At 37.0% G+C, this 19,628-nt stretch overlaps 1 protein-coding gene across 2 annotated transcripts in view; it reads right to left on the bottom strand.

The window, feature by feature from the left end:
* Positions 1-19,628, bottom strand: part of brinp3b (bone morphogenetic protein/retinoic acid inducible neural-specific 3b) — a 40,926-nt gene that overhangs the window by 8,600 nt on the left and 12,698 nt on the right. The window contains exons 4-6 of one of the 2 annotated variants that reach the window (XM_067454244.1): positions 16,621-16,814; positions 1,209-1,314; positions 668-904 (exon numbers count right to left, since the gene is read on the bottom strand). In XM_067454244.1, coding sequence (XP_067310345.1) covers positions 668-904; positions 1,209-1,314; positions 16,621-16,814 — 537 coding nt within the window. The remainder of the gene's footprint in view (positions 1-667; positions 905-1,208; positions 1,315-16,620; positions 16,815-19,628) is intronic. The other variant, XM_067454245.1, reaches the window with a different exon arrangement.

The following is a 19,628-nucleotide window of genomic DNA, read 5'->3' as shown; positions in this document are numbered from 1 at the left end:
GGCATACAGGGGCATGACGTTTTTGTGGACGTTCTCAGTAATGCTGACCAAGTCTATATTTACAGATATACGAATGGAGAATTAGTTACATGTTATATGCGTATGTCATATACATATTATTGTTCCCCACTTGAGTTTGTACATTGATATTGTTAAAAAAAACTATATCATTTATAAATCGTACAAGAAAATCTTGTACAATTTATAAATGAACTTAAATTAATAAAATCAAAATGTATATTTTTGTTCATAGCCATCAGTGTTATTTTAGTTTAATTTACATACACTGTAAAAAAATTGACTTTTTTACAGTGTGCAATTGAAGTTTTTATTAATATTTTGAATTACTATTTATTTTTATATTTTGCCTTTTTTCATTTCTATTTCTATGTATTAATTTAAGTTTAAATTAAGTTTTCTAATATTACTAAAGTAATTTTTATTGTGATTACATTAATGTTTCATGATTTTCAATAGTTTAATAGCTTTGGTTAATACTATCAACACTGTATGAGTATGTGATGAGTGGTTGGTGAAGTTCCCAAAGGAAGAAAATATTGCTGGTTAAGCTATAGTCAAGCAGGCTTGAAACCTAATGGGAACAGCAGAACCTCATGCATATGTATGGAGGGGATAAAAAATGAAAAAAAAAATGATGTTTTGGCACCTGAGTCTTGAAATGCCTGGTTCTCCTGCCTCCAGGCCTCCCTCATGCGCTCCAGGTAGCTTTCCTGGGAGCGGATATCAGCCTCAGGGCAGTTACACAGGGGGAACTCCTTGCTGCATTGGCACCAGCAGTCATTGTCTTTGCACACAAACTGGCCTTCAGCATTGCAGCCTATGTAGCCTAAGGCAGCCTGAACAAAGCTGCTACTTAAATAACTAGGCAGAATAGCCTGAAGTCCTAGAAGGAGAAATACAGAAATGTGAGATCGACCACACATGCCTTTACTTTTCCATGGTTGAGAGTCAAAAGGGCCTCGTTCAGTTGTTAAATCCTTTAATCTAATTAGCAAGCACAGTCAACTATGAGCATTCAACTTTTGTATATAATTAGCAGGCTAATTAGACAACAGTGGCATCAGCACTTTGATCGTGTTGCTACCATGGCTCATCACACAACCACAACCTTTGGAAACACTTTAGGATTAACAGCAGGATGAGGGGAAGTGTTTTATGAGGAGGTTTGGGATTGTGTATCTCCCTACCTTGCAACTGAACTTTGTTCTCCTGGCTGTGAACCAGAACGGAGCTGACAGAGTCAAGGTTGTCATAGTTACTGCAGCCCAAAGGTCCGGTCCTGGTCTCAGTTACCTGGACAGATAGCATGAGAGAGAGAGAGAGAGAGAGAGAGAGAGAGAGAAAGAAATAAGAAATGATTGGCTTTGTCTAATAAATTAATTGAAGTGACTGGTGGTTATCAAATACACCTGACCAGAAATTTTTACTCTAAGGATCCTACATAGCTGATGGATTTCCATTAAAAACAAAAGAAAGAAAAAAAGAAAAAGAAAAAAACTAGTTTGCCCTCATAACAAACATTTATGTCATATTGTATTTATGTATACAGTGGGTATGGAAAGTATTCAGACCCCCTCATTAATGTACACACAGCACCCCATATTGGCAGAAAAACATTTTTGCAGATTTATTAAAAAGAAAAACTGAAATATCACATGGTCCTAAGTATTCAGACTCTTTGCTCAGTATTTTTGTCTTTTTGGGAAAGATTTTCACACCTGGATTTTGGGATCCTCTGCTATTCCTCCTTACAGATCCTCTCCAGTTCTGTCAGGTTGGATGGTAAACTTTGGTGGACAGCCATTTTCAGGTCTCTCCAGAGATGCTTAATTGGGTTTAAGTCAGGGCTCTGGCTGGCCCATTCAAGAACAGTCATGTTGTTGTGAAGCCACTCCTTCGTTATTTTAGCTGTGTGCTTAGGGTTAAAATTGTCTTGGGAGGTGAACCTTCGCTTAGTCTGAGGTCTTGAACACTCTGGAGAAGGTTTTTGTCCAGGATATCCCTGTACTTGGCCGCATTCATCTTTTCCTCAATTGCAACCAGTCGTCCCGTCCCTTCAGCTGAAAAACTCCCCTACAGCATGATGCTCCAACACCGTGCTTCATTGTTGGGACTGTATTGGACAGGTGATATTTTTCTCCAAACATACCACTTAGAATTAAGGCCAAAATGTTATATATTGGTCTCATCAGACCAGAGAATCTTATTTCCCACCATCCTGGAGTCCTTCAGGTGTTTTTTTTTTTAATGAAAACGTTCACGTATCGTGCACTGAGGAAAGACTTCTGTCGGGCCACTCTGCCATTAAGCCTCAGCTGGTGGAGGGCTGCAGTGATGGTTGACTTTCTACAACTTTCTCCTATCTCCCGACTGCATCTCTGGAGCTCAGCCACAGTGATCTTTGGGTTTTTCTTTACCTCTCTCTCTTTTTTTTTGTAAACTTGCTGATTGGTTGTAAGTTGTGCCTTGCCACAATTCTGTCTCTGAGCTTTTTAGGCAGTTCCTTTGACCTCATGATTCTCATTTGCTCTGGCTTGCACTGTGAGCTGTAAGGTCTTATATAGACGGGTGTGTGGCTTTCCTAATCAAGTCCAATCAGTATAATCAAACACAGCTGGACTCAAATGAAGGTGTAGTACCATTTAGATGATTAGAAGAAATGGACAGCACCAGAGTTAAATATATGTGCAAAGGGTCTAAAAGCTTAGGGCCATGTGGTATTTCAGGTTTTCTTTTTTTAATAAATCTGCAAAAATATAAAAAATTCTGTTTTTCTATCAATATGGGGTGATGCGTGTACATTAATGAAAAAAAAAAAAAAAACCTTAAATGACTTCAGCAAATGGCTGTATTATAACAAAGAGTGAAAAATTTAGAGGAGTCTGAAAACGTTCCATACCCTCTATGAATGAGGCATTTATAGGACTTTCATATGTACTCCTGTACACCCAAAGCACTTTACACTCATGTCAGGGGTCTCTCCTCAACCACCACCAGTGTGCAGCATCCACTTGGATGATGCGACGGCAGCCAAAGTACAACGGCGCCAGTGCGCTCACCACACACCAGTGATAGGTGGAGAGGAGAGAGGGTGATAGAGCCAATTCAGTATATATATCACGCTGTTTTTAATTTTAGGTATTGGGTAGGATTAAGGGATGTAGAGTATGGTAATACAGAATAAGGCATTAATATTTGCTTTATAAGAACTAATAAACAGCCAATATCATAGTAAAATGCATGCTAATAAGCAACTAGTTAATAGTGAGAATTGGACCACATAAGGGCACACTACATTGTTATAAAAATATTTCTATGTTAAATAACTGCTTTTCTTTTGAGTGTTTTATTCATTAAAGAATCCTGAAAGAATCAACATTTTGATCTAATTGGAATGATATACTGGATTTATTTTTCAGGTGCGATGCAAGTGATTTTTGCTAGTTTAAGCCTGACTCGGTTATAATATCCAGCGCCATGTTGTCTATAGCAAATGCACTCGTTCCCGTCTGTTTGCCCATGGGCGTGCTGGTCTGAAAAAGAGGTGTGTTCAGGTGCATTGTTGACGTGTTGCTACTTTAAGGCATCTGAAATCGACTTATTCAGCTAAGATTTCCCTGGCATTTATTGTCGAAACCATGCCTATATTCATAGTTTTCACTGCCAATGTCACGTGATTTCAGCAGTTTGGCAGTTTGACAGGCGAATCATGAATCAATACGCTGAATCATAACCTTTTGAATCTTTATTTGAGAATTGAAAACAAACCCAGAAGAGAAGACAATGCTAAATAAAGCCATACTTTTGTCTATCCATACTATCCTGTCCTCTAGAGGGCAACAAAGGGAGGAAAAGGTTTTAAGGTTGCGTTTAGCATAACGAGAGTCATGGCAATGGAGTATGGGTGAAAATGCCTGGAATCACATTGTGTTTGAGGAGTTAAGTGAATTGTAACATTCTAATGCTTTACAATCTTATTCAAATGCACATTTTTATGTACCCATATAAATATTAATTCATAGTGTTTGGAGGTTTGCATGCAGAGAAGCTCACAGAGGACTCTGCTATGGGGCTTGAGTGCGCTGATACCTACTTCTTACTTGTGTTGGATTGTGCCAGTGCCTTATCTGGGATTTAGGATTGTATATCTTCATTGCCTGCTGGGACTGGGACTTCTACAATATTCAGATAAGAGACTGTATATCATTTTTTTTTTTTTTTTTTGTGCTGTTTTTTGTTTATTTGTGTAACACTTTAGTATTTTGGATTTGAGTTTGATTTATTGTTTATTGGTTTACTTTCAGTATTGAGCTTTGCTTTTCACAATTCTGTCTTGGATTTCATCCATGTGAAAATTGTTACTATGTTATTATTATAGTGACGAAACGTCCTGCTTTCCCAGGACATGTCCTGTTTTCAAGTCCTGTCCTGGCCGTCCTGGCTGTTTTTTTTATAAAGTGATGAAAATGTCCTGTTTTTCATTATTTTTCATTGGGCCATTAAATTGACCGGCACTAGGGCAATCTACATGTATCTCATTGCCGGGCCGAGTGTCCTGTTTTTTTGGTAATCAAAATATGGTCACCCTACATTCAGTGATTCAATAGATACCATTTATTTTCACTCCGTCATTGAGACTCTTACAGTTATTTTGAATACAGACTACTGGCAAAATTGAATTCCCCTTTTATGAGGCTTTATTATTGTATAAAAAAAACTAAGGTGAGTCAGTTACAAACATGAATGGGTTTGTTTGTGTTATGATTGTTTATTTCTGAAGTTTAATAAAAAGCCAATTTATTTCTGCACCCTTGAGTCCTTATCCCTTGCCTCATCTGACAAGTTATTAATATTATAAAATAATATATTTTAAATGTAATTTGTTTTATACATAAAATCTATACTAAGACTCTGACATTTAACAGTGATGGTGATTTGTCACATATATAATTTAAACATATAATATGTGGAATAATGATATATTTCAATATATGGAATTTCTTATAGCTGTGCATATATGTACCTGTATGTATACTCTATATGAACATATTAGGATATTTCATGTATGAGACATGTACAAATATGTATTATACATACATAAACATATATAATATATAATACATTTATACATTTATATGTCAATATATGGAATTGTTACAATTTCTAATTGGTTTCATATATGTTTTTACATTACATATATTGCATATATTACATATATTGATATTTCATATACTCATATATTACATTTCTGTATGGGTAAAACTGTTATAAAGCTGATTAAGCAGCAGACAGGGTGAACTGATGGCAGACCAAATAATCATTATTAGGGCAACCCACCCTTAAAGTGATATTAAAATATCAAATTCAGTTTACACCTTTGTGATGATGCATACAGGCGAGTATACTGATAAGAGCTCAGAACTCAATGTGTTTTCTTTATAATAGGTTTTGATGGGGAAACGCCTAAAGAGAAAATTTGTGTTGCACTAATATTCTGTGTTCATCTGCTTTACTGTTCAAAATATGCAACATCAATGTGTATATTGAATTCCATATTATAATATCACTGTCTCTGCATTAATACTGACTACAAACCTGGTAAAAAATGACTGGCAATGGAGCCTTGTTTTGCCCTCCAGGTGGGCGAACTTATAAGCGTGAGACGATATGTGAAAACTATAGAGAATAGAGAATAAATAATCCGTCCAACTATTGCAGCAGAGGATTATTGTTGTTCTCTTGCCGTTTTCTCGTTTTCCTACTGTTTCAATGCGACCTCATTCACTTCGCACAGTCTATTTTCTCTGTTTTAAATATTATCTAGGCCTAAATCATTATATATTTTTAAAAGTTTAGTAAGAATAAAAAATAAACAAAATCAGCACTTTTTGTACTTGCAAAAGCAACAACAACTATCTAGGTCTACTTCTGTTTGTGTAATGATGCAAGAATTGGTTGCATCTGGTCCTAATTTATCATGAAACTAATTAGGTTAACATCACTGTATTTAATTAACATTTTTATTATCTTTGCGCAGCCCAGAGAGCACTGTTTGTCTCTTTCTTCTGCTGTGGCATAAAACTATGGATTTTTTTTCTCCAGCAAAATAATGTAGAATATGAGATATTCATCATTTATGAAAAAAAGCTATAAAAAGTATTCAAACTGCATGTCTAGTCAAGGGCAAGATTCAGCAGAGTGTGAGAGAGACAGAGAGAGAAAAATCACAACTTCATTACACCCACAGCAGGCTCTTACGCTGTTAATGCTGCTGGAGGGAGATTCATTAAATCCTAAAAATTCTCTCTGAGGTCCGAGCCAGCTCATTGTCCCTGTAAAGGCCAAACACACAATAGGCCTGTTGTTGCAATCTGCATCTAATTGTACATCAAAGAAATGAATGAGAAATATTGTATTCCGGACCTGGTAAATGACAAAAATGTAATGTTTACTGTGAATTGTGAATATGGAGGAAGGGAACTATTAAAAACTATTAAATGGTTTACACACACACGCACACACACACATAGTGTTTCCATGTTTTATGGGGACTTTCCATAGGTGTAATGGATTTTATATTGTAAAAATCGTATTTTCTATCCCCCTACACTGCCCCTACCTCTAAACCTACTCATCACAAGAAAAAATTCAGCATTTTTACATCTTCAAAAAAAAATAAAAAAAAATAAATTATAATAATTTTAAATAATTAATTAAAAACATAATTTTGTATGATTTATAAATCCATTTACATTGTGGGGACCGCTGGTTGGTATATATCCCAAGTTTGTATTGAAAATGCACTAACCCAACAATTGGGTTGATTTTACCCAATGGTTGAGTTGTTTTAACCCAGCGGTTGGGTTAAATGTTGCTTAAGACAACCCAATGGCTGGGTTAAAACAACTCAGCCATTGGGTTAAAACAACCCAATTGTTGGGTTAGTGCATTTTCAACCCAACTTGGGTTGTTTTTAACCCAGCATTTTTTAGAGTGTATATATATATATATACACACACACCATATGATATTATAACCTTGAACTTACTATATGCTCATAAAAAAAGCTTAATTATCTGACATTTTATGCTTCATCTGACAGCAGTTACACTTTTCTCATAAGCTGAATATGCAGGCAATCTGACGGAAGCTAGACGCATTAAATATGGATATTTTTCGTACAAAAACCTATCGATTTGCTTCAGAAGGCCTTTCTTAACCACCTGGAGCCATGTGGATTACTTTTATAATGGATGGACTTCAAACTTTGGGCTGCCATTCGCTGCCATTATAATGTTTGGAAATGCACACATTTTTAATTTAACTCTGATTGTATTCGTCTGAAAGAAGAATGTCATACACCTAGGATGGCTTGAGGGTGAGCAAATCATGGGGCAATTTTAATTTGTGGGTGAACTATCCCAATACTTAGATTTTGTGTATTGACCTGTGTTACAGTTTTTTTTTTTTTAGATTGCTTACACACTAAAATTAAAAGTAGTACACTATTAGCAAAACCTTACACTCAAGAAGCAAAACATCAGCCCATATTTCCACAACTATAAGCGCATTGTCAACTTCACACTTGTTGCAAAACTCTACATACAGTGATTTGCAAAACACTAAACACACTTAACATACATTACACGCTAAAATCTATCATGAAGTCACTTCCTTGCAATACCAAAGCACTGACTGTCAAATTACCGCACAGTCCAACCAATTGGTTCAACACAGTCATCAGCTGGGCAAACACTTGTTTGCTTAATTCTAGACACACCAATCAGGTTTATAAGCACTATAAAAAGCAGCAGGCGCGTTCATCCGTCTTCAACACAATGGAATGAGTCAGAGAAAGAGTAAGACAAGGAGGTGAACGAGGAGGACAAGGAGGACAAGGAGGACAAGGAGGAGGCCTGTGATCAGATGGAGGTCAAGACGTTTCTTTCCATTGTGTCTTACTAATGACAACATTGCCTACGCTGTTGATGAAAAAATCTGGCCAGATCCAGGGTGTCTAGGTGTTTTTTGTTTTAGTTTTTTTTTTACAGTAAGCTTGCAGTACAATATGTAAAGTGACATTTTGTTACAGTATTATGAATGTCCATGTCAACATTTTGGGCATGTTGAAATAAATGAGTTTCTTCAGTCAGCAACATTGGTCTTGTGTAGTGTTTGGTGGACTTAGATTATATTTGTACTTTGTTGATGGTAGCCTACTCTATTCATAGGGAAGTAGAAGTGCTAAAAGTGTTTTAGGTTTATCACAGCAGAGTGTAACTCGTGCAAACAGAGTATAGTAAAGTGAAACGTGTGTGTTTCATATGGTAACAAAGTGTGTTTTTTTAAAGGTGCCCTAGAATGAAAAATTGAATTAACCTTGCGATAGTGAAATAATAAGAGTTCAGTACATGGACATCACATATTGTGAGTCTCAAACACCATTGCCTCCTACTTCTTATGTAAATCTTGTTTGTGAAAAACTCCACGGAAAAATAAGTGCTTCTCAACATAAAACCAACCGTGACGCAAGCGTTGGGGATTATTTATATGCACGCCCCCAACATTTGCATCTGTCCAAACATGTTCATTGTCAGGCGGAACTGACGTCACGGAGCCGAATCATTTAGACTGCAGGTAAAGACACTCGAGCATAGCGAAATGGGTAGCTCTCATGACACACGTCATCGTCATGTTTAGGCTGTGCAGAGGACTGTTGTCATTTGTCAACAGTCATGGTTGAGGTTTATTATAATCGGATACCACAACAAATATTTTGTTTGTTCGGTCCATTTCAAGCAAGCTTCGCTCAGCATCTTAAACTGAAGAAAGCAACTGTATGAAAGCATTGTCTAGATAAGAGAAGATGCTAGTACAGTAACAATAGGAAACTCCAAGTACCATGCAAAAACTAAATAGTGTATCTAATGACAAAGGTTAATATTATTTTGTATTACAACTGTAGATACGTTGCTTACAGATCGTTCACTCGATCCTTCTAGCAAACGTCACCTTTTCCGCCATATAAGTTAAAATGACAGTCATTTGACAAGGCTATTCATTTTGTAAAAATATAAGTAGCCCTCTGCTGTTTTTGCATGCTTGTATTTCAGTAGATTGCTGAAATGCAGCTTACTTGTTTAGAGCTCATATGGTTGCCTGATTGGACATGTTTAGGTAAAACACCAGATAGTATACATGTTCCTTTAACAGAAAAGCTCTGTTTGTAGGGTTTAAATGACTGAAATCTGGTAACCAAAAGCATGTGAGCTCTTTCTCGGGCGGATGATCTGAAAACACCAATAAACAAGTAGGCTGCATTTTAGCAATCTCCATTTGAGATGTTCTGCTTAAAGTGTCATTCAGTTGTTCTGTGTTCTGTCAGGATGGTCAGGACTCACGAACTGAACAGCTGAACTGCTGTGCTGTGAGCTGTGAGCGGCTGAAATAATCCTGTCTGACCGATACCCGATCTGGCAAAATAATGGCGGATCGGAGCCAATACTGATACTGAGTATAGGATCGGTGCATCCCTAATAAATTACATGTATTATTATCATTAAATCTACCCATTTAAATTTTGAGTGAACTGTACCTTGCAGACACTTGGAAATCAATGCTAAAACAAATCTTTCTAGGAGAAGTTAAAGACACTTTGGTTGTAAAATCAGATTTCCCTCATCTAAATGACGGTGTCCCGTGATCATGTTTATTTAGGTGGCAGAAAGGAGCATTATGTGAAGGTTAATGTTATTTGGCCTTCTTTCTTCCGCTTTACTGAAGAGTAAAAAAAATTTGAATAATGTGACTGTGGTTCTCTTTCTAAACACTCTGGATTTACATCGTTGATTAACACAAAGCTAGAACGAGTATTTCACCTCTACATTTACTGCCTGTGTTAAAATGAAAAACTAATTCCAACAGCAACAAATCGCCACCTGATAAGTGAATCAATAACCTTAATGAATAACATAGCATTAAAAAAACTATAATTGCTCACAGACCAATCATTATTCTTCTGAAAACATTTAACTCCATTAATTAGCGTAGAGACAGACAATTGTTTAAACCACCAATGAGGTCAGCTACTGATGCCATCTGCGACTATACTGAAGACCCAGCAAAACGAATGAGGCCAACAGATTCAACAGTGGTGCATCATACTCAAACCTCTAATTTATGCTCTCAAACACCCTTCGAATACCATCCTCCCTCACCTGCTCATCCATAAGAGAAACACTGAAGAATCATCCAACTAGCTCCATTTAACACCTCGGCTAACCTTATAATACATCTTCCATACATCTGTTTTCTTGCCTCAGAGCTCACTTCATGCTAGATGCAACTAATGAGTTAAATTAGTCAATGCAGAAAGGAATCTAAATGGAAGAGCCAAGCTGATCCATCACCGTGATGCATGTTGTGACTAACACCGACAGCCGCTTTGTCCTCATTAATAGCAACTTAGCCCGAGATCGTCTTAGCAAACGGGCTCAGACCCCAAAACAGTTTGCCTGACTGAGATTGCAAATGACTGAATGTGGCAGGACAGAAATGGCCTTTGAATGGAAAACTGCTACATGGGATTAAGTCGCGGATTTACTGATGACTGCTTGAGACTTTTTGAAAGGAAACCTTGGGTCATTCGCATCTGAAGCACTTCAGTGGTTTAAGCATGGATTTATATTTAAAGGCTGCATTTGGCACTGGCACTTTAAACAAAGCCTGAGCAAATGAGATCAGTGTGGAGTCTATTACAAACGCCGCAGGCGCAAGGTTACGCTGCTGATAACTGCGTATTGAATAATGAACTCACCTTCGAGGCGGTAATAATTGTGTGCAAGAGGAAGACGTTTGCTCGTATGTATCACCTGCGGTTGAACGCATGAATCCCACATAAATTCACATTGAACATCGTTTCAGATTCTCCTGTTCTGGTACCTGTGAGATGAGTTTTAAGTTGCAAAGAAACTGACATGAGGCTTCTAAACTAGAGGCTTTTGCATGATATGAGTCTTTAAGGAAAAGCCAGCAGTACTGTTTAGTAGCGATGGGAAGTGTAAGGAATCAGTTCTGGTTATGATTCCTTAATGAGTCCATTAATGATTCTTTGAGTAATGACTTTTTAGAAAGTAGCCAAAGCCAGCTCAAAAAGTTTAAATTCCTAAATTCCTCTAGATGACGTAATGCGCCAACTGCCGACACTTTACATCTGTTCTCTCTCCTAATCCGTGCCCACATTCTGTATTTTAATGTAATATATAGCCCAATGTCCAATAAAGCCAATAATTTTTTTTTTTAATAATGGAATGAGTATGATGAGGGACTGACTAAATGTTAATTAGCTGTCCAAAATGTTGCCAGAATTGTCCCTAGTTGCTTTTTTTGAAAGAAAATAAGGGGTGTAAAAAGTCGCTAAATGGGCAACTCTGCTTTTTAAAAGCCTTAGATGTGTATTGAATAATAATATAGGCTACGGCCAGTGATATTTTCAAAATAAATTGAACTGATTCAGATTAATATTCCCCACTCAGCTCCCAACTCTTTTTTCAGTGGCAATGTGTGGCCATATTTGCTCCACAGCAGCACTTCAATACATTGACCACAGCTGGCACAGTATCCTATGGTTTAAAGAGGCTGACACAGAGTATGGCAAAATACAGCAGACAACAATCATGTGCCTTTTTTTTCCACTGATGGATCGATTGGTCTATCAGTGAAAAATTCACCTTTTAAAACATGCTGGAAATAGAACCATGCATGATATTAAGGACCAGATTTACTATACAGGGCAAATTAGCGTGAGAGTAGACAGTTCTGTGCGTGATCTACTGACAACACTCAAATTAAAGAGCACAGACGCAGCCGGATCATTTCCATAATGACCAAAGCAAACTACCCGTTAGAGCCTGCAAGACCTGCTTTATTTAGGCTGTAAATAATGCCGCAAACACCAGTAAATTTACAAACGAAAACCCTCAGTAAATCACCTTGCATGATTCATTTAAAAACTCTCCTCCCATACATTTTGCACCTGAAAGGGAAACCCCTACAAATACATATGCAATAAGGTCAACAGCAAAAATAATCGCGTCCACACATTTTCAGTGCTAATTTATCACTGTGCGTCTTTAGTCAATCCTGACATTTTTTAACGCCAAGAAGGTTTGCGCTGACGAAAGCTGTTAGTAAATCTGCCCCTTAATGTGTATCAGAGATATACTTTGGGCATGGGGGAGAAGTTTCCATTGATGTATGGTAATAAATTAATAAAGATTTCCCAATGAGTGCAGGAAAGAGAGGCACGCCTGAATGTTGTAGAGTCATTTTCATTTTGTATTGCTCCCTTGCTAACCTGGATAATGGGTAAAGAACACACTATACATTTTAAAAGCACATGGTATTAAGATAAAATGGTCTGTTGATTCAAGTTAAGCCTCCAAGACTCATGTTTGGATAAGTATGGTGTAAAAAACAAGGAAATTGTGCAAAATAGTAATTTTTTAGAGTCCATAAAACTAGCCTACAACACAGAGAAAGCCAAAAGACTCATATAAACCAATATTTCATTTAATGTCAAAATTTTGGGCCAGATTTACAGACAGATGGTCTGTTAATTAATCTGGCCCAAAATGTTGACATTTTTTGACAAAATTTTGACGTAAAAAAATAAATACTGTCAATTTACTAAAGACACGCAGAGTCTTTAAATTAATCATGCATGGTGATTTACTAAGGTTTCTGCTTGTCAATTTACTAGTATTTGCTCCATTACTTACTGCTCACAAAAACATGTCTTAAACCAGACGTTAACTGTTAGCTTGTGTTGGTCATTATGGAAATGATCCTGCTCTGTCTGTGTGCTTTAATTTGGCGCACCAAGAGTAGATCACATGCAGAACTTTCCACTCCCATCATGCTTTTTTGAAATGTAATTCTTATGATAATTTGCCCTGTGTAGTAAATCTGGCCCTTAATGGACGTTAAAATGCACATTTTAGGTAACCTTATTTCTTTAAATAGTTTGGTCAGTTCAAGAATAATTTATGCAATTTTGTATTATTTATTTGAAAGAATTAAAAGAGCAGTTTCATGTCTATCTATATTTTTATTGTTCAACTGGTCGAGGTTGATATGGGATTTAGAAAGTAATAAGTATTAAGTAATGCAATATTTTTCAGATAGAGTATTTAGTGCAGTGATCTAATTACACTGTTAAACATTAATTAGTGGCTAGTAATTAATTACATTTTAGAGTAACTTACCCAACACTGAGAACATACTAGCAGATTTTATAGGCTACAATTAATGCATGATTTGGATTAATCAACGCTGCCAAAAAGGCAAGTCCCCCAGTGATTTGATGTCAAGTTAGAAAATTAAAAACACTAAATCAAAACTTGTCCCATTTATACATTTTAGTTCATTACAAAATTATAATGTAATATGTATGGGGATTTGAAAACGATTTGATCAGGAGATTTAGCCCAACAAAAAAACACATATTCCTGATGATCAACAAGAATATTGTAAAATCATTTAGTAGGTGTGAATTTGATGATGTTAAATGAATTGAGCAGGATTGTGTGTGATGGATACACTATTAAGGCTGGGCGATATAGCTATAGGGTCCAAATCTCACTATTAACTAGTTTCTTATTAGTATGCATTACTAGGATATTGGCTGTTCATTAGTACTTATAAAGCACCTATTAATGCCTTACTCGGCATGAACATATTCTACATGCCTTAATGCCTACATGACTTAACAACTACCTCAGTAACTAAAGTCACTACTATTAAGCAGTAATTAGGAGTTCATTGAAGCAAAAATAGCTAATGATGAGAACCGGACAATATTCTAAAGTGTGACAGCTATTTTTTAGACATATTTTAAAAATTGTAACACTAATAATTACATATAGAGTTTTTTGCATTTACACAATAATGAACCAACATAATATTGTACTTTTTACGGCACTACGTTTCATATTAAATATCATTTAATGCTTAATTCCATTAAATGTAGTACACTGTAAAAAAATAATAAGTACAACTGACTTGGATGTTTAAGTTATTTCAACTTAAATGATGCTAAACTGACTTAAAAAATGAGTTGCATCTTGTATAACTTAGTAAAAAAGTTTAACATTTCTTAACTTATTTTGATGAGTTAAAATTATGTAAAAACACATGTTGTCATAATATATTAAACATATCGTCGCTGCCCGATGAAACTCACTTATGTCCAAAATGGTTACTTTTCAGGAAGTGAAAAAAACACCATATTTCAAAAGCACTTGAATGTAGCGTTGTCATACTTGGTACGGCATCTTTACATGTAACCAAATTCTTTCCAGTGTAATGATATAATTCACATTTGACCAAAATTGAGTTTAAATGGATATACATGCATATTATACGCGGTCGATACGTGTTCTTCCGATCATTAATTAGAATGGCCAAGTCGCGTTTCATATTTCACATTCATTTTCAGCGTTTATTCGCGCATCTTCTCAGTTAACATTGGCTCTGTGTAGTAACAGCTGCTCTATGTGAAATCACGCACCTGAGGGAATTTACCGCTGATTAGAGAACCAGCTTTACTGACGAGATGTGCATTAATGACCGGCCGATCGCGATCGGAGCAGCCCTATATTTCAGTAATGAATACAGTAGCTGTGTCTCATTTCGTTAAATTTCGAAGGCTGCGTCCTCCGGAGGACACTTCCTGTGTAGGATGCAGTATAAGGAGTGTACTCAATCAGAATTAAGGGGGTCGCACACCGGACGCGGAGCTCGGCGGCGCGCCACGCAGCGTCTCAGGTATCACACACCAGACGCGCACATTTTAAAAGGCTACGTTTATTATACATTTCCCCAAAATATGTTTAGACTTTATTCAAGCTGTTGAACTCAGAATGTAAAACAAATTTGTCTTGTAGCAAAGGTTGAAATCAGTATACCTTAACGATAATATACTTTTAATATAAAGCCTTGAAATGGCGCTCCGTGGCGCGGCAGGATTTAGAACAACTTCCTGAGTCGCCGCGGACAGGCGCCGAATGCCACCACCGGTATGCGTACACTCATTGAAAACAATGTGTTTGAATTTTAAAGACGTGGCGCGCCGCCGAGCTCCGCGTCCGGTGTGCGACCCCCTTTAGACGTCCTTCGTAGGACACACAGGCAGGAAGTATCACGTTGCTATGCCAACAAGTTTAGCCTCGTTGCGCTCTCACAGCAGTTATATGAATGAAAATTATTTATAACTTGAAAATGACTGAAATGTTTCTTGCCTTGACAGCAATGTACTGTTCTAAACGTTTAAAATGCACTAAACAGTTGTAATCCTGTTTACCAAAACTATCTGTTTGAGGTAATAGAGATTAAAAAAAACAAAAAAAAAAGCATGAACTACTTATTTTAAACACCACACCTACGCTCGCATGTATATCTGGCGGTGGTGCCGTTTTTTTCATATAACATAAAAAAAAAAATTGCGGTTGTTAACGATGACGCAAAAGAATTGTGGGTTATCCCCAGCCGTGAAGGATACACCTCATGCACACTCCGAATTCCTGTGAAAGGAGGACGCATTTGAAGGTTGCATTTGGAGTGTCCTACTCACTTTTTTGAAATGACACGGCCTTATGACGTATGCACCCTTCGAATGCGACCTCCGGAGGACGCAGCCTTCTGAAATGAGACACAGCTAATGTAGACTTAATTGTAGACTTAATTGTTTGACTCAATTCTATTTTCCTACTAACCTTCCTCATCATTGTTGACCCTCGCAATCGCCTCAATAAAAGCCCTATCATAGTTAACATTCATCAATTCACACAGCTCCTTTACAGAGACAGACATCCGGAAGGAAGGGAGAAAAGGATCAGAAAAAATATAGCGCTATGCCCTGTCAACATTGTTTCACTTCACTTCGGAAATCCGTGCGTTAACATCTTCACAATACGATGAATCTTTACGAGACCGGCGAGATGCTTCCACAGGGTGGGAGATAAGCGGCGTGATTGACAGCTTTGACACCAAATGGATATACGTGAAAATCAGATGACATGATTTCACAACTTTTCATTGGTCATTTAGATATTTAGATAGCCATTTAGATATGTGAAGCATACTGTATACGGAAATGAACCTGGACATTCAATCCGTCGAATAATCTCAAAATCGGCAAAATGGACATACGTGGTTTTCATCGGACAGTGACGATATATTTTTTTACAGTGTACTTTCTTGTACTGAGGTAAGTTTTACTTGAGTACAATTAATAAAGTATCACATTCGCTAATGTAATTAAGTATATGGGGGGGGGGACTTAAATTTATAAAATTGTGTGCAGTAAAATTATTACATTATGCTTTGGAATGTAGTGAAGTAAAAGTTTTCCAAAGAAAAACAGTAAATTGAAACAGAAAAATGTACTAGAGTAGAAAGTAAAAATACTTCACTACTGTCCAACCTCTGTGATTCGCCCAGATCTATGCTACATTGAAGTGTTACAGATTTTTGCATTTATTTACCCCCAATCAAGTGCCATCACAATTCAAACCCTGGTCGGATCCATGGGGGTCATACCTTAATGGCGGTGGAGGCGATCTGGAGGTGATGGAGCTTCCGGAGTGTGCTGTCTCTGTCGATGAAATAGGATGCCGCCAGTTGGTGGAGGGCTTCGAGGGTCAGCGAACCAGCTGTAATGTTGGAGGCACCGCCATTCTGCTGACCTCTGCTAAGCTTACTTTTGTCCACGAAAATGGTCAAGGACTCCTCGCCTGATCAAAAGCCAGACAGAAATGATCATCTCAGCTGGAGAAGCTAATCAACCCTAATCATCTACAGCATGAGCTCGCCCCGTCTCGGCCCGTCGGGGGCCCACAAAGCCACGGAGCTCTTCCCCATCTGACGCGTCAGCTCTCATTACACGCATGGTACAGATGAGAGTATCCTTCATCTCTGAGTGAGAGGGATCCAATGAAAATCAATTGACTCAGCTGGTGGGTTTGTTTGGAGAGAATAAACGCCTAAGAAAAAATGGTGGAGTCAAAAGGTGTCCTGTGGAGCATTAGCCAGACCTTCAAATGATCCCCACTTTCAGCCTCAGTCACGGTATAAAAGCGGTTTATTTATGGAGCGAGATACTGACGAATGAGAATGTCTCTTTTGAAGAGATGTGTACTGTAAACAATCTCTCTCGGTAGGAAAGGTATAAAAGACTATGCTGAACCTAAGGACTTCTGTTCTGAAATATATCTACAAATGAGGATGAGTTTGAAGAGGTCTGAACACCAGCTAAACAAACACGGATGTACCTTTCCACACTTTTCATCTCTGAAAACTGACATGGCAGTAATCCATTTTACTTTTGTAATAGCTTATTTTTTAAGATATCAGAACATAAAACATACAAAGAAAGGGGCTTAATTATATATGGGGAAAATACTATTGGGGGGATTTTCTGACTTAGATGCTAAACGTCAAGTTACTCAAGAACATCTCAACATACACCTTTTTGTCAAATCTATGGTTCCATGAACACCTGGCATTAACATGCAATCTCTATGATTGAATCATGATCAGCACACTTATCCAAATCCACATCCAAAAGGCAGATGAAAGATGGATTGTGATTGGATCATTGTGAACGCATTTGGAGATGGTCTTGAATGGATTCATTACTGTAAATGAAGGTGTAAATGCAAATGAATTTTTGATTATCCGCATACGGCAATGAAAGTAAAATGTGATGAGGTCGAAAAAAGCGTAAATCATTTTCACATTCAAGCCCTCTTTTGCTCTTATTTAATTTCATCAACAATTTCCCATTATTTATGGAATTATTTCACCGAATTAAACTTGGAATGAACCTTTTTCTGCACTTATAACCCCTAACTCACTGAGAGATTTAGCAAAAAATAGCTATGTCAATGTGTTTAAAATTTGGTTAACAAGTCTAAAAATGAAAACGATAAAGTAAGAAACATGTTATTTCCAGGTGTAAAGGAAGCATATATGATTATTATCGCTGTAACTTCGATTACTTTGCATTTCCTTTAAAAGAGCCGTAGAAAAACTTACGACACTCCCATATACTTCCAGAGGAACTGAGGATTGTGTAAGTAATTTGTGTCGTGGAGCAACCAATAGTTACAAACTACCAATAGTTCCAGCGTTGAACCCCATTCAAGCACACTCGTAGGTATATTAATTTAAATATTAATCGGATTAAAAAGGAGAACTACAATGTATGGCAGGAATAGCACTTCTGAGAGTACTTCGCCTCGGTGCAGTAAAAAGTCCCGGCCGAAACATCTTCCCTCACATCCCCCTATTGACAGAAATGAGAGAGTGAGGGGGAGGTGTGAGGAAAGATGTTTCGGACGGGACTTTTTACTGCGCCTAGCCGAAGTACTCTCAGAAGTGCTATTCCGCCATACATTATAGTTCTCCTTTTTAATCCGATTAGAGAAGTGCCACGTTTTATTTTGTCACCATACTTGATCGTTCAACTATTCGTGTAACTGTATTTAAATAGGGGAAACGTGGAGGTGTTTGGTACTTCTAACTTGATCTCTGTTTGGTTCCATAGTGAATGAACTGGGCTTAGGGGGCTAAGCTAAATGTAGTCAGCTTATAACCTACCTTTAACTTTTTACTTCTGACGACTGAATTTATGCTTCAAAATCCATAAAAGTTGTGTTCATCTGTGATAATTATCTTAATGGACAAAATGTGTAAGCATCATAAACTTTTGTTGATCAAAGAGCTTGTTTTTAATGACAATCCAAAAGCATATATAGGAAAATCCTTTTTTTTTTTTTTTTTTGGGAACCAGTGCTATGCTAACTGCTGACTGGCCTACAAAGTGATGTCTTATCTGCACCAGTCAGCTCCATGAACCATGTGACCACGTGGCGGTGAGATCATTTCACAACTCTGTTTTTCAACGGCTCTGCCTAAAGCAGTTCCTAAATAGTTATTTGACTATTGGGTAGAATTAACTAATATCCGACATAGCCTAGGTCAGAAGTTCTCAACCTTTTCGAAGGCCTCCAACTGTCCAACCCAATATATGAAGGCCCCCTAAGTACTATAATATTAATTACAATAAAATATATCAACTATAATATATTATTAACAGAAAATGGGTCAGTCAATATAGGTACATTTATATACCACAATTTATTGTGTGATTCTAGAAAGTGCAACTACAATATATTCTTCAATAAGACCAACTGAGAGGAGAAATTTTAGCAGTTTAAATTTGAATTGTTTTAATATAATGATAATAATATATTAAGTTATTTTTAAGTCATCCTGAAACTTTCTTGGAAGTTTGCTGAGAGCCCCTTGTGGGTCCCTTAGTTGAAAACAATTGGTCTAGGACTAGGTGACATAAGCGTGACATTTCAGAGGAAAATAAATAATTTAGCAAATCTACAAGGTTATAGATATACAATCGATTGTCTTAGGAATAACATGCATTGTTAAATCAAGATCAGAATTCTGCTTTAATAATAATAATAAATAAATAATAGGATGAATTTTAAGTTAATTGTCTGACCCATTATGTTAATCCTGGAACTTGA

Source organism: Pseudorasbora parva, chromosome 9 (genome assembly GCF_024679245.1).
Source record: "Pseudorasbora parva isolate DD20220531a chromosome 9, ASM2467924v1, whole genome shotgun sequence".
NCBI lineage: Eukaryota > Metazoa > Chordata > Actinopteri > Cypriniformes > Gobionidae > Pseudorasbora > Pseudorasbora parva.
The sequence above is the reverse complement of the archived record's forward strand: the minus strand, read 5'-3'. Positions and strand labels throughout refer to the sequence as shown.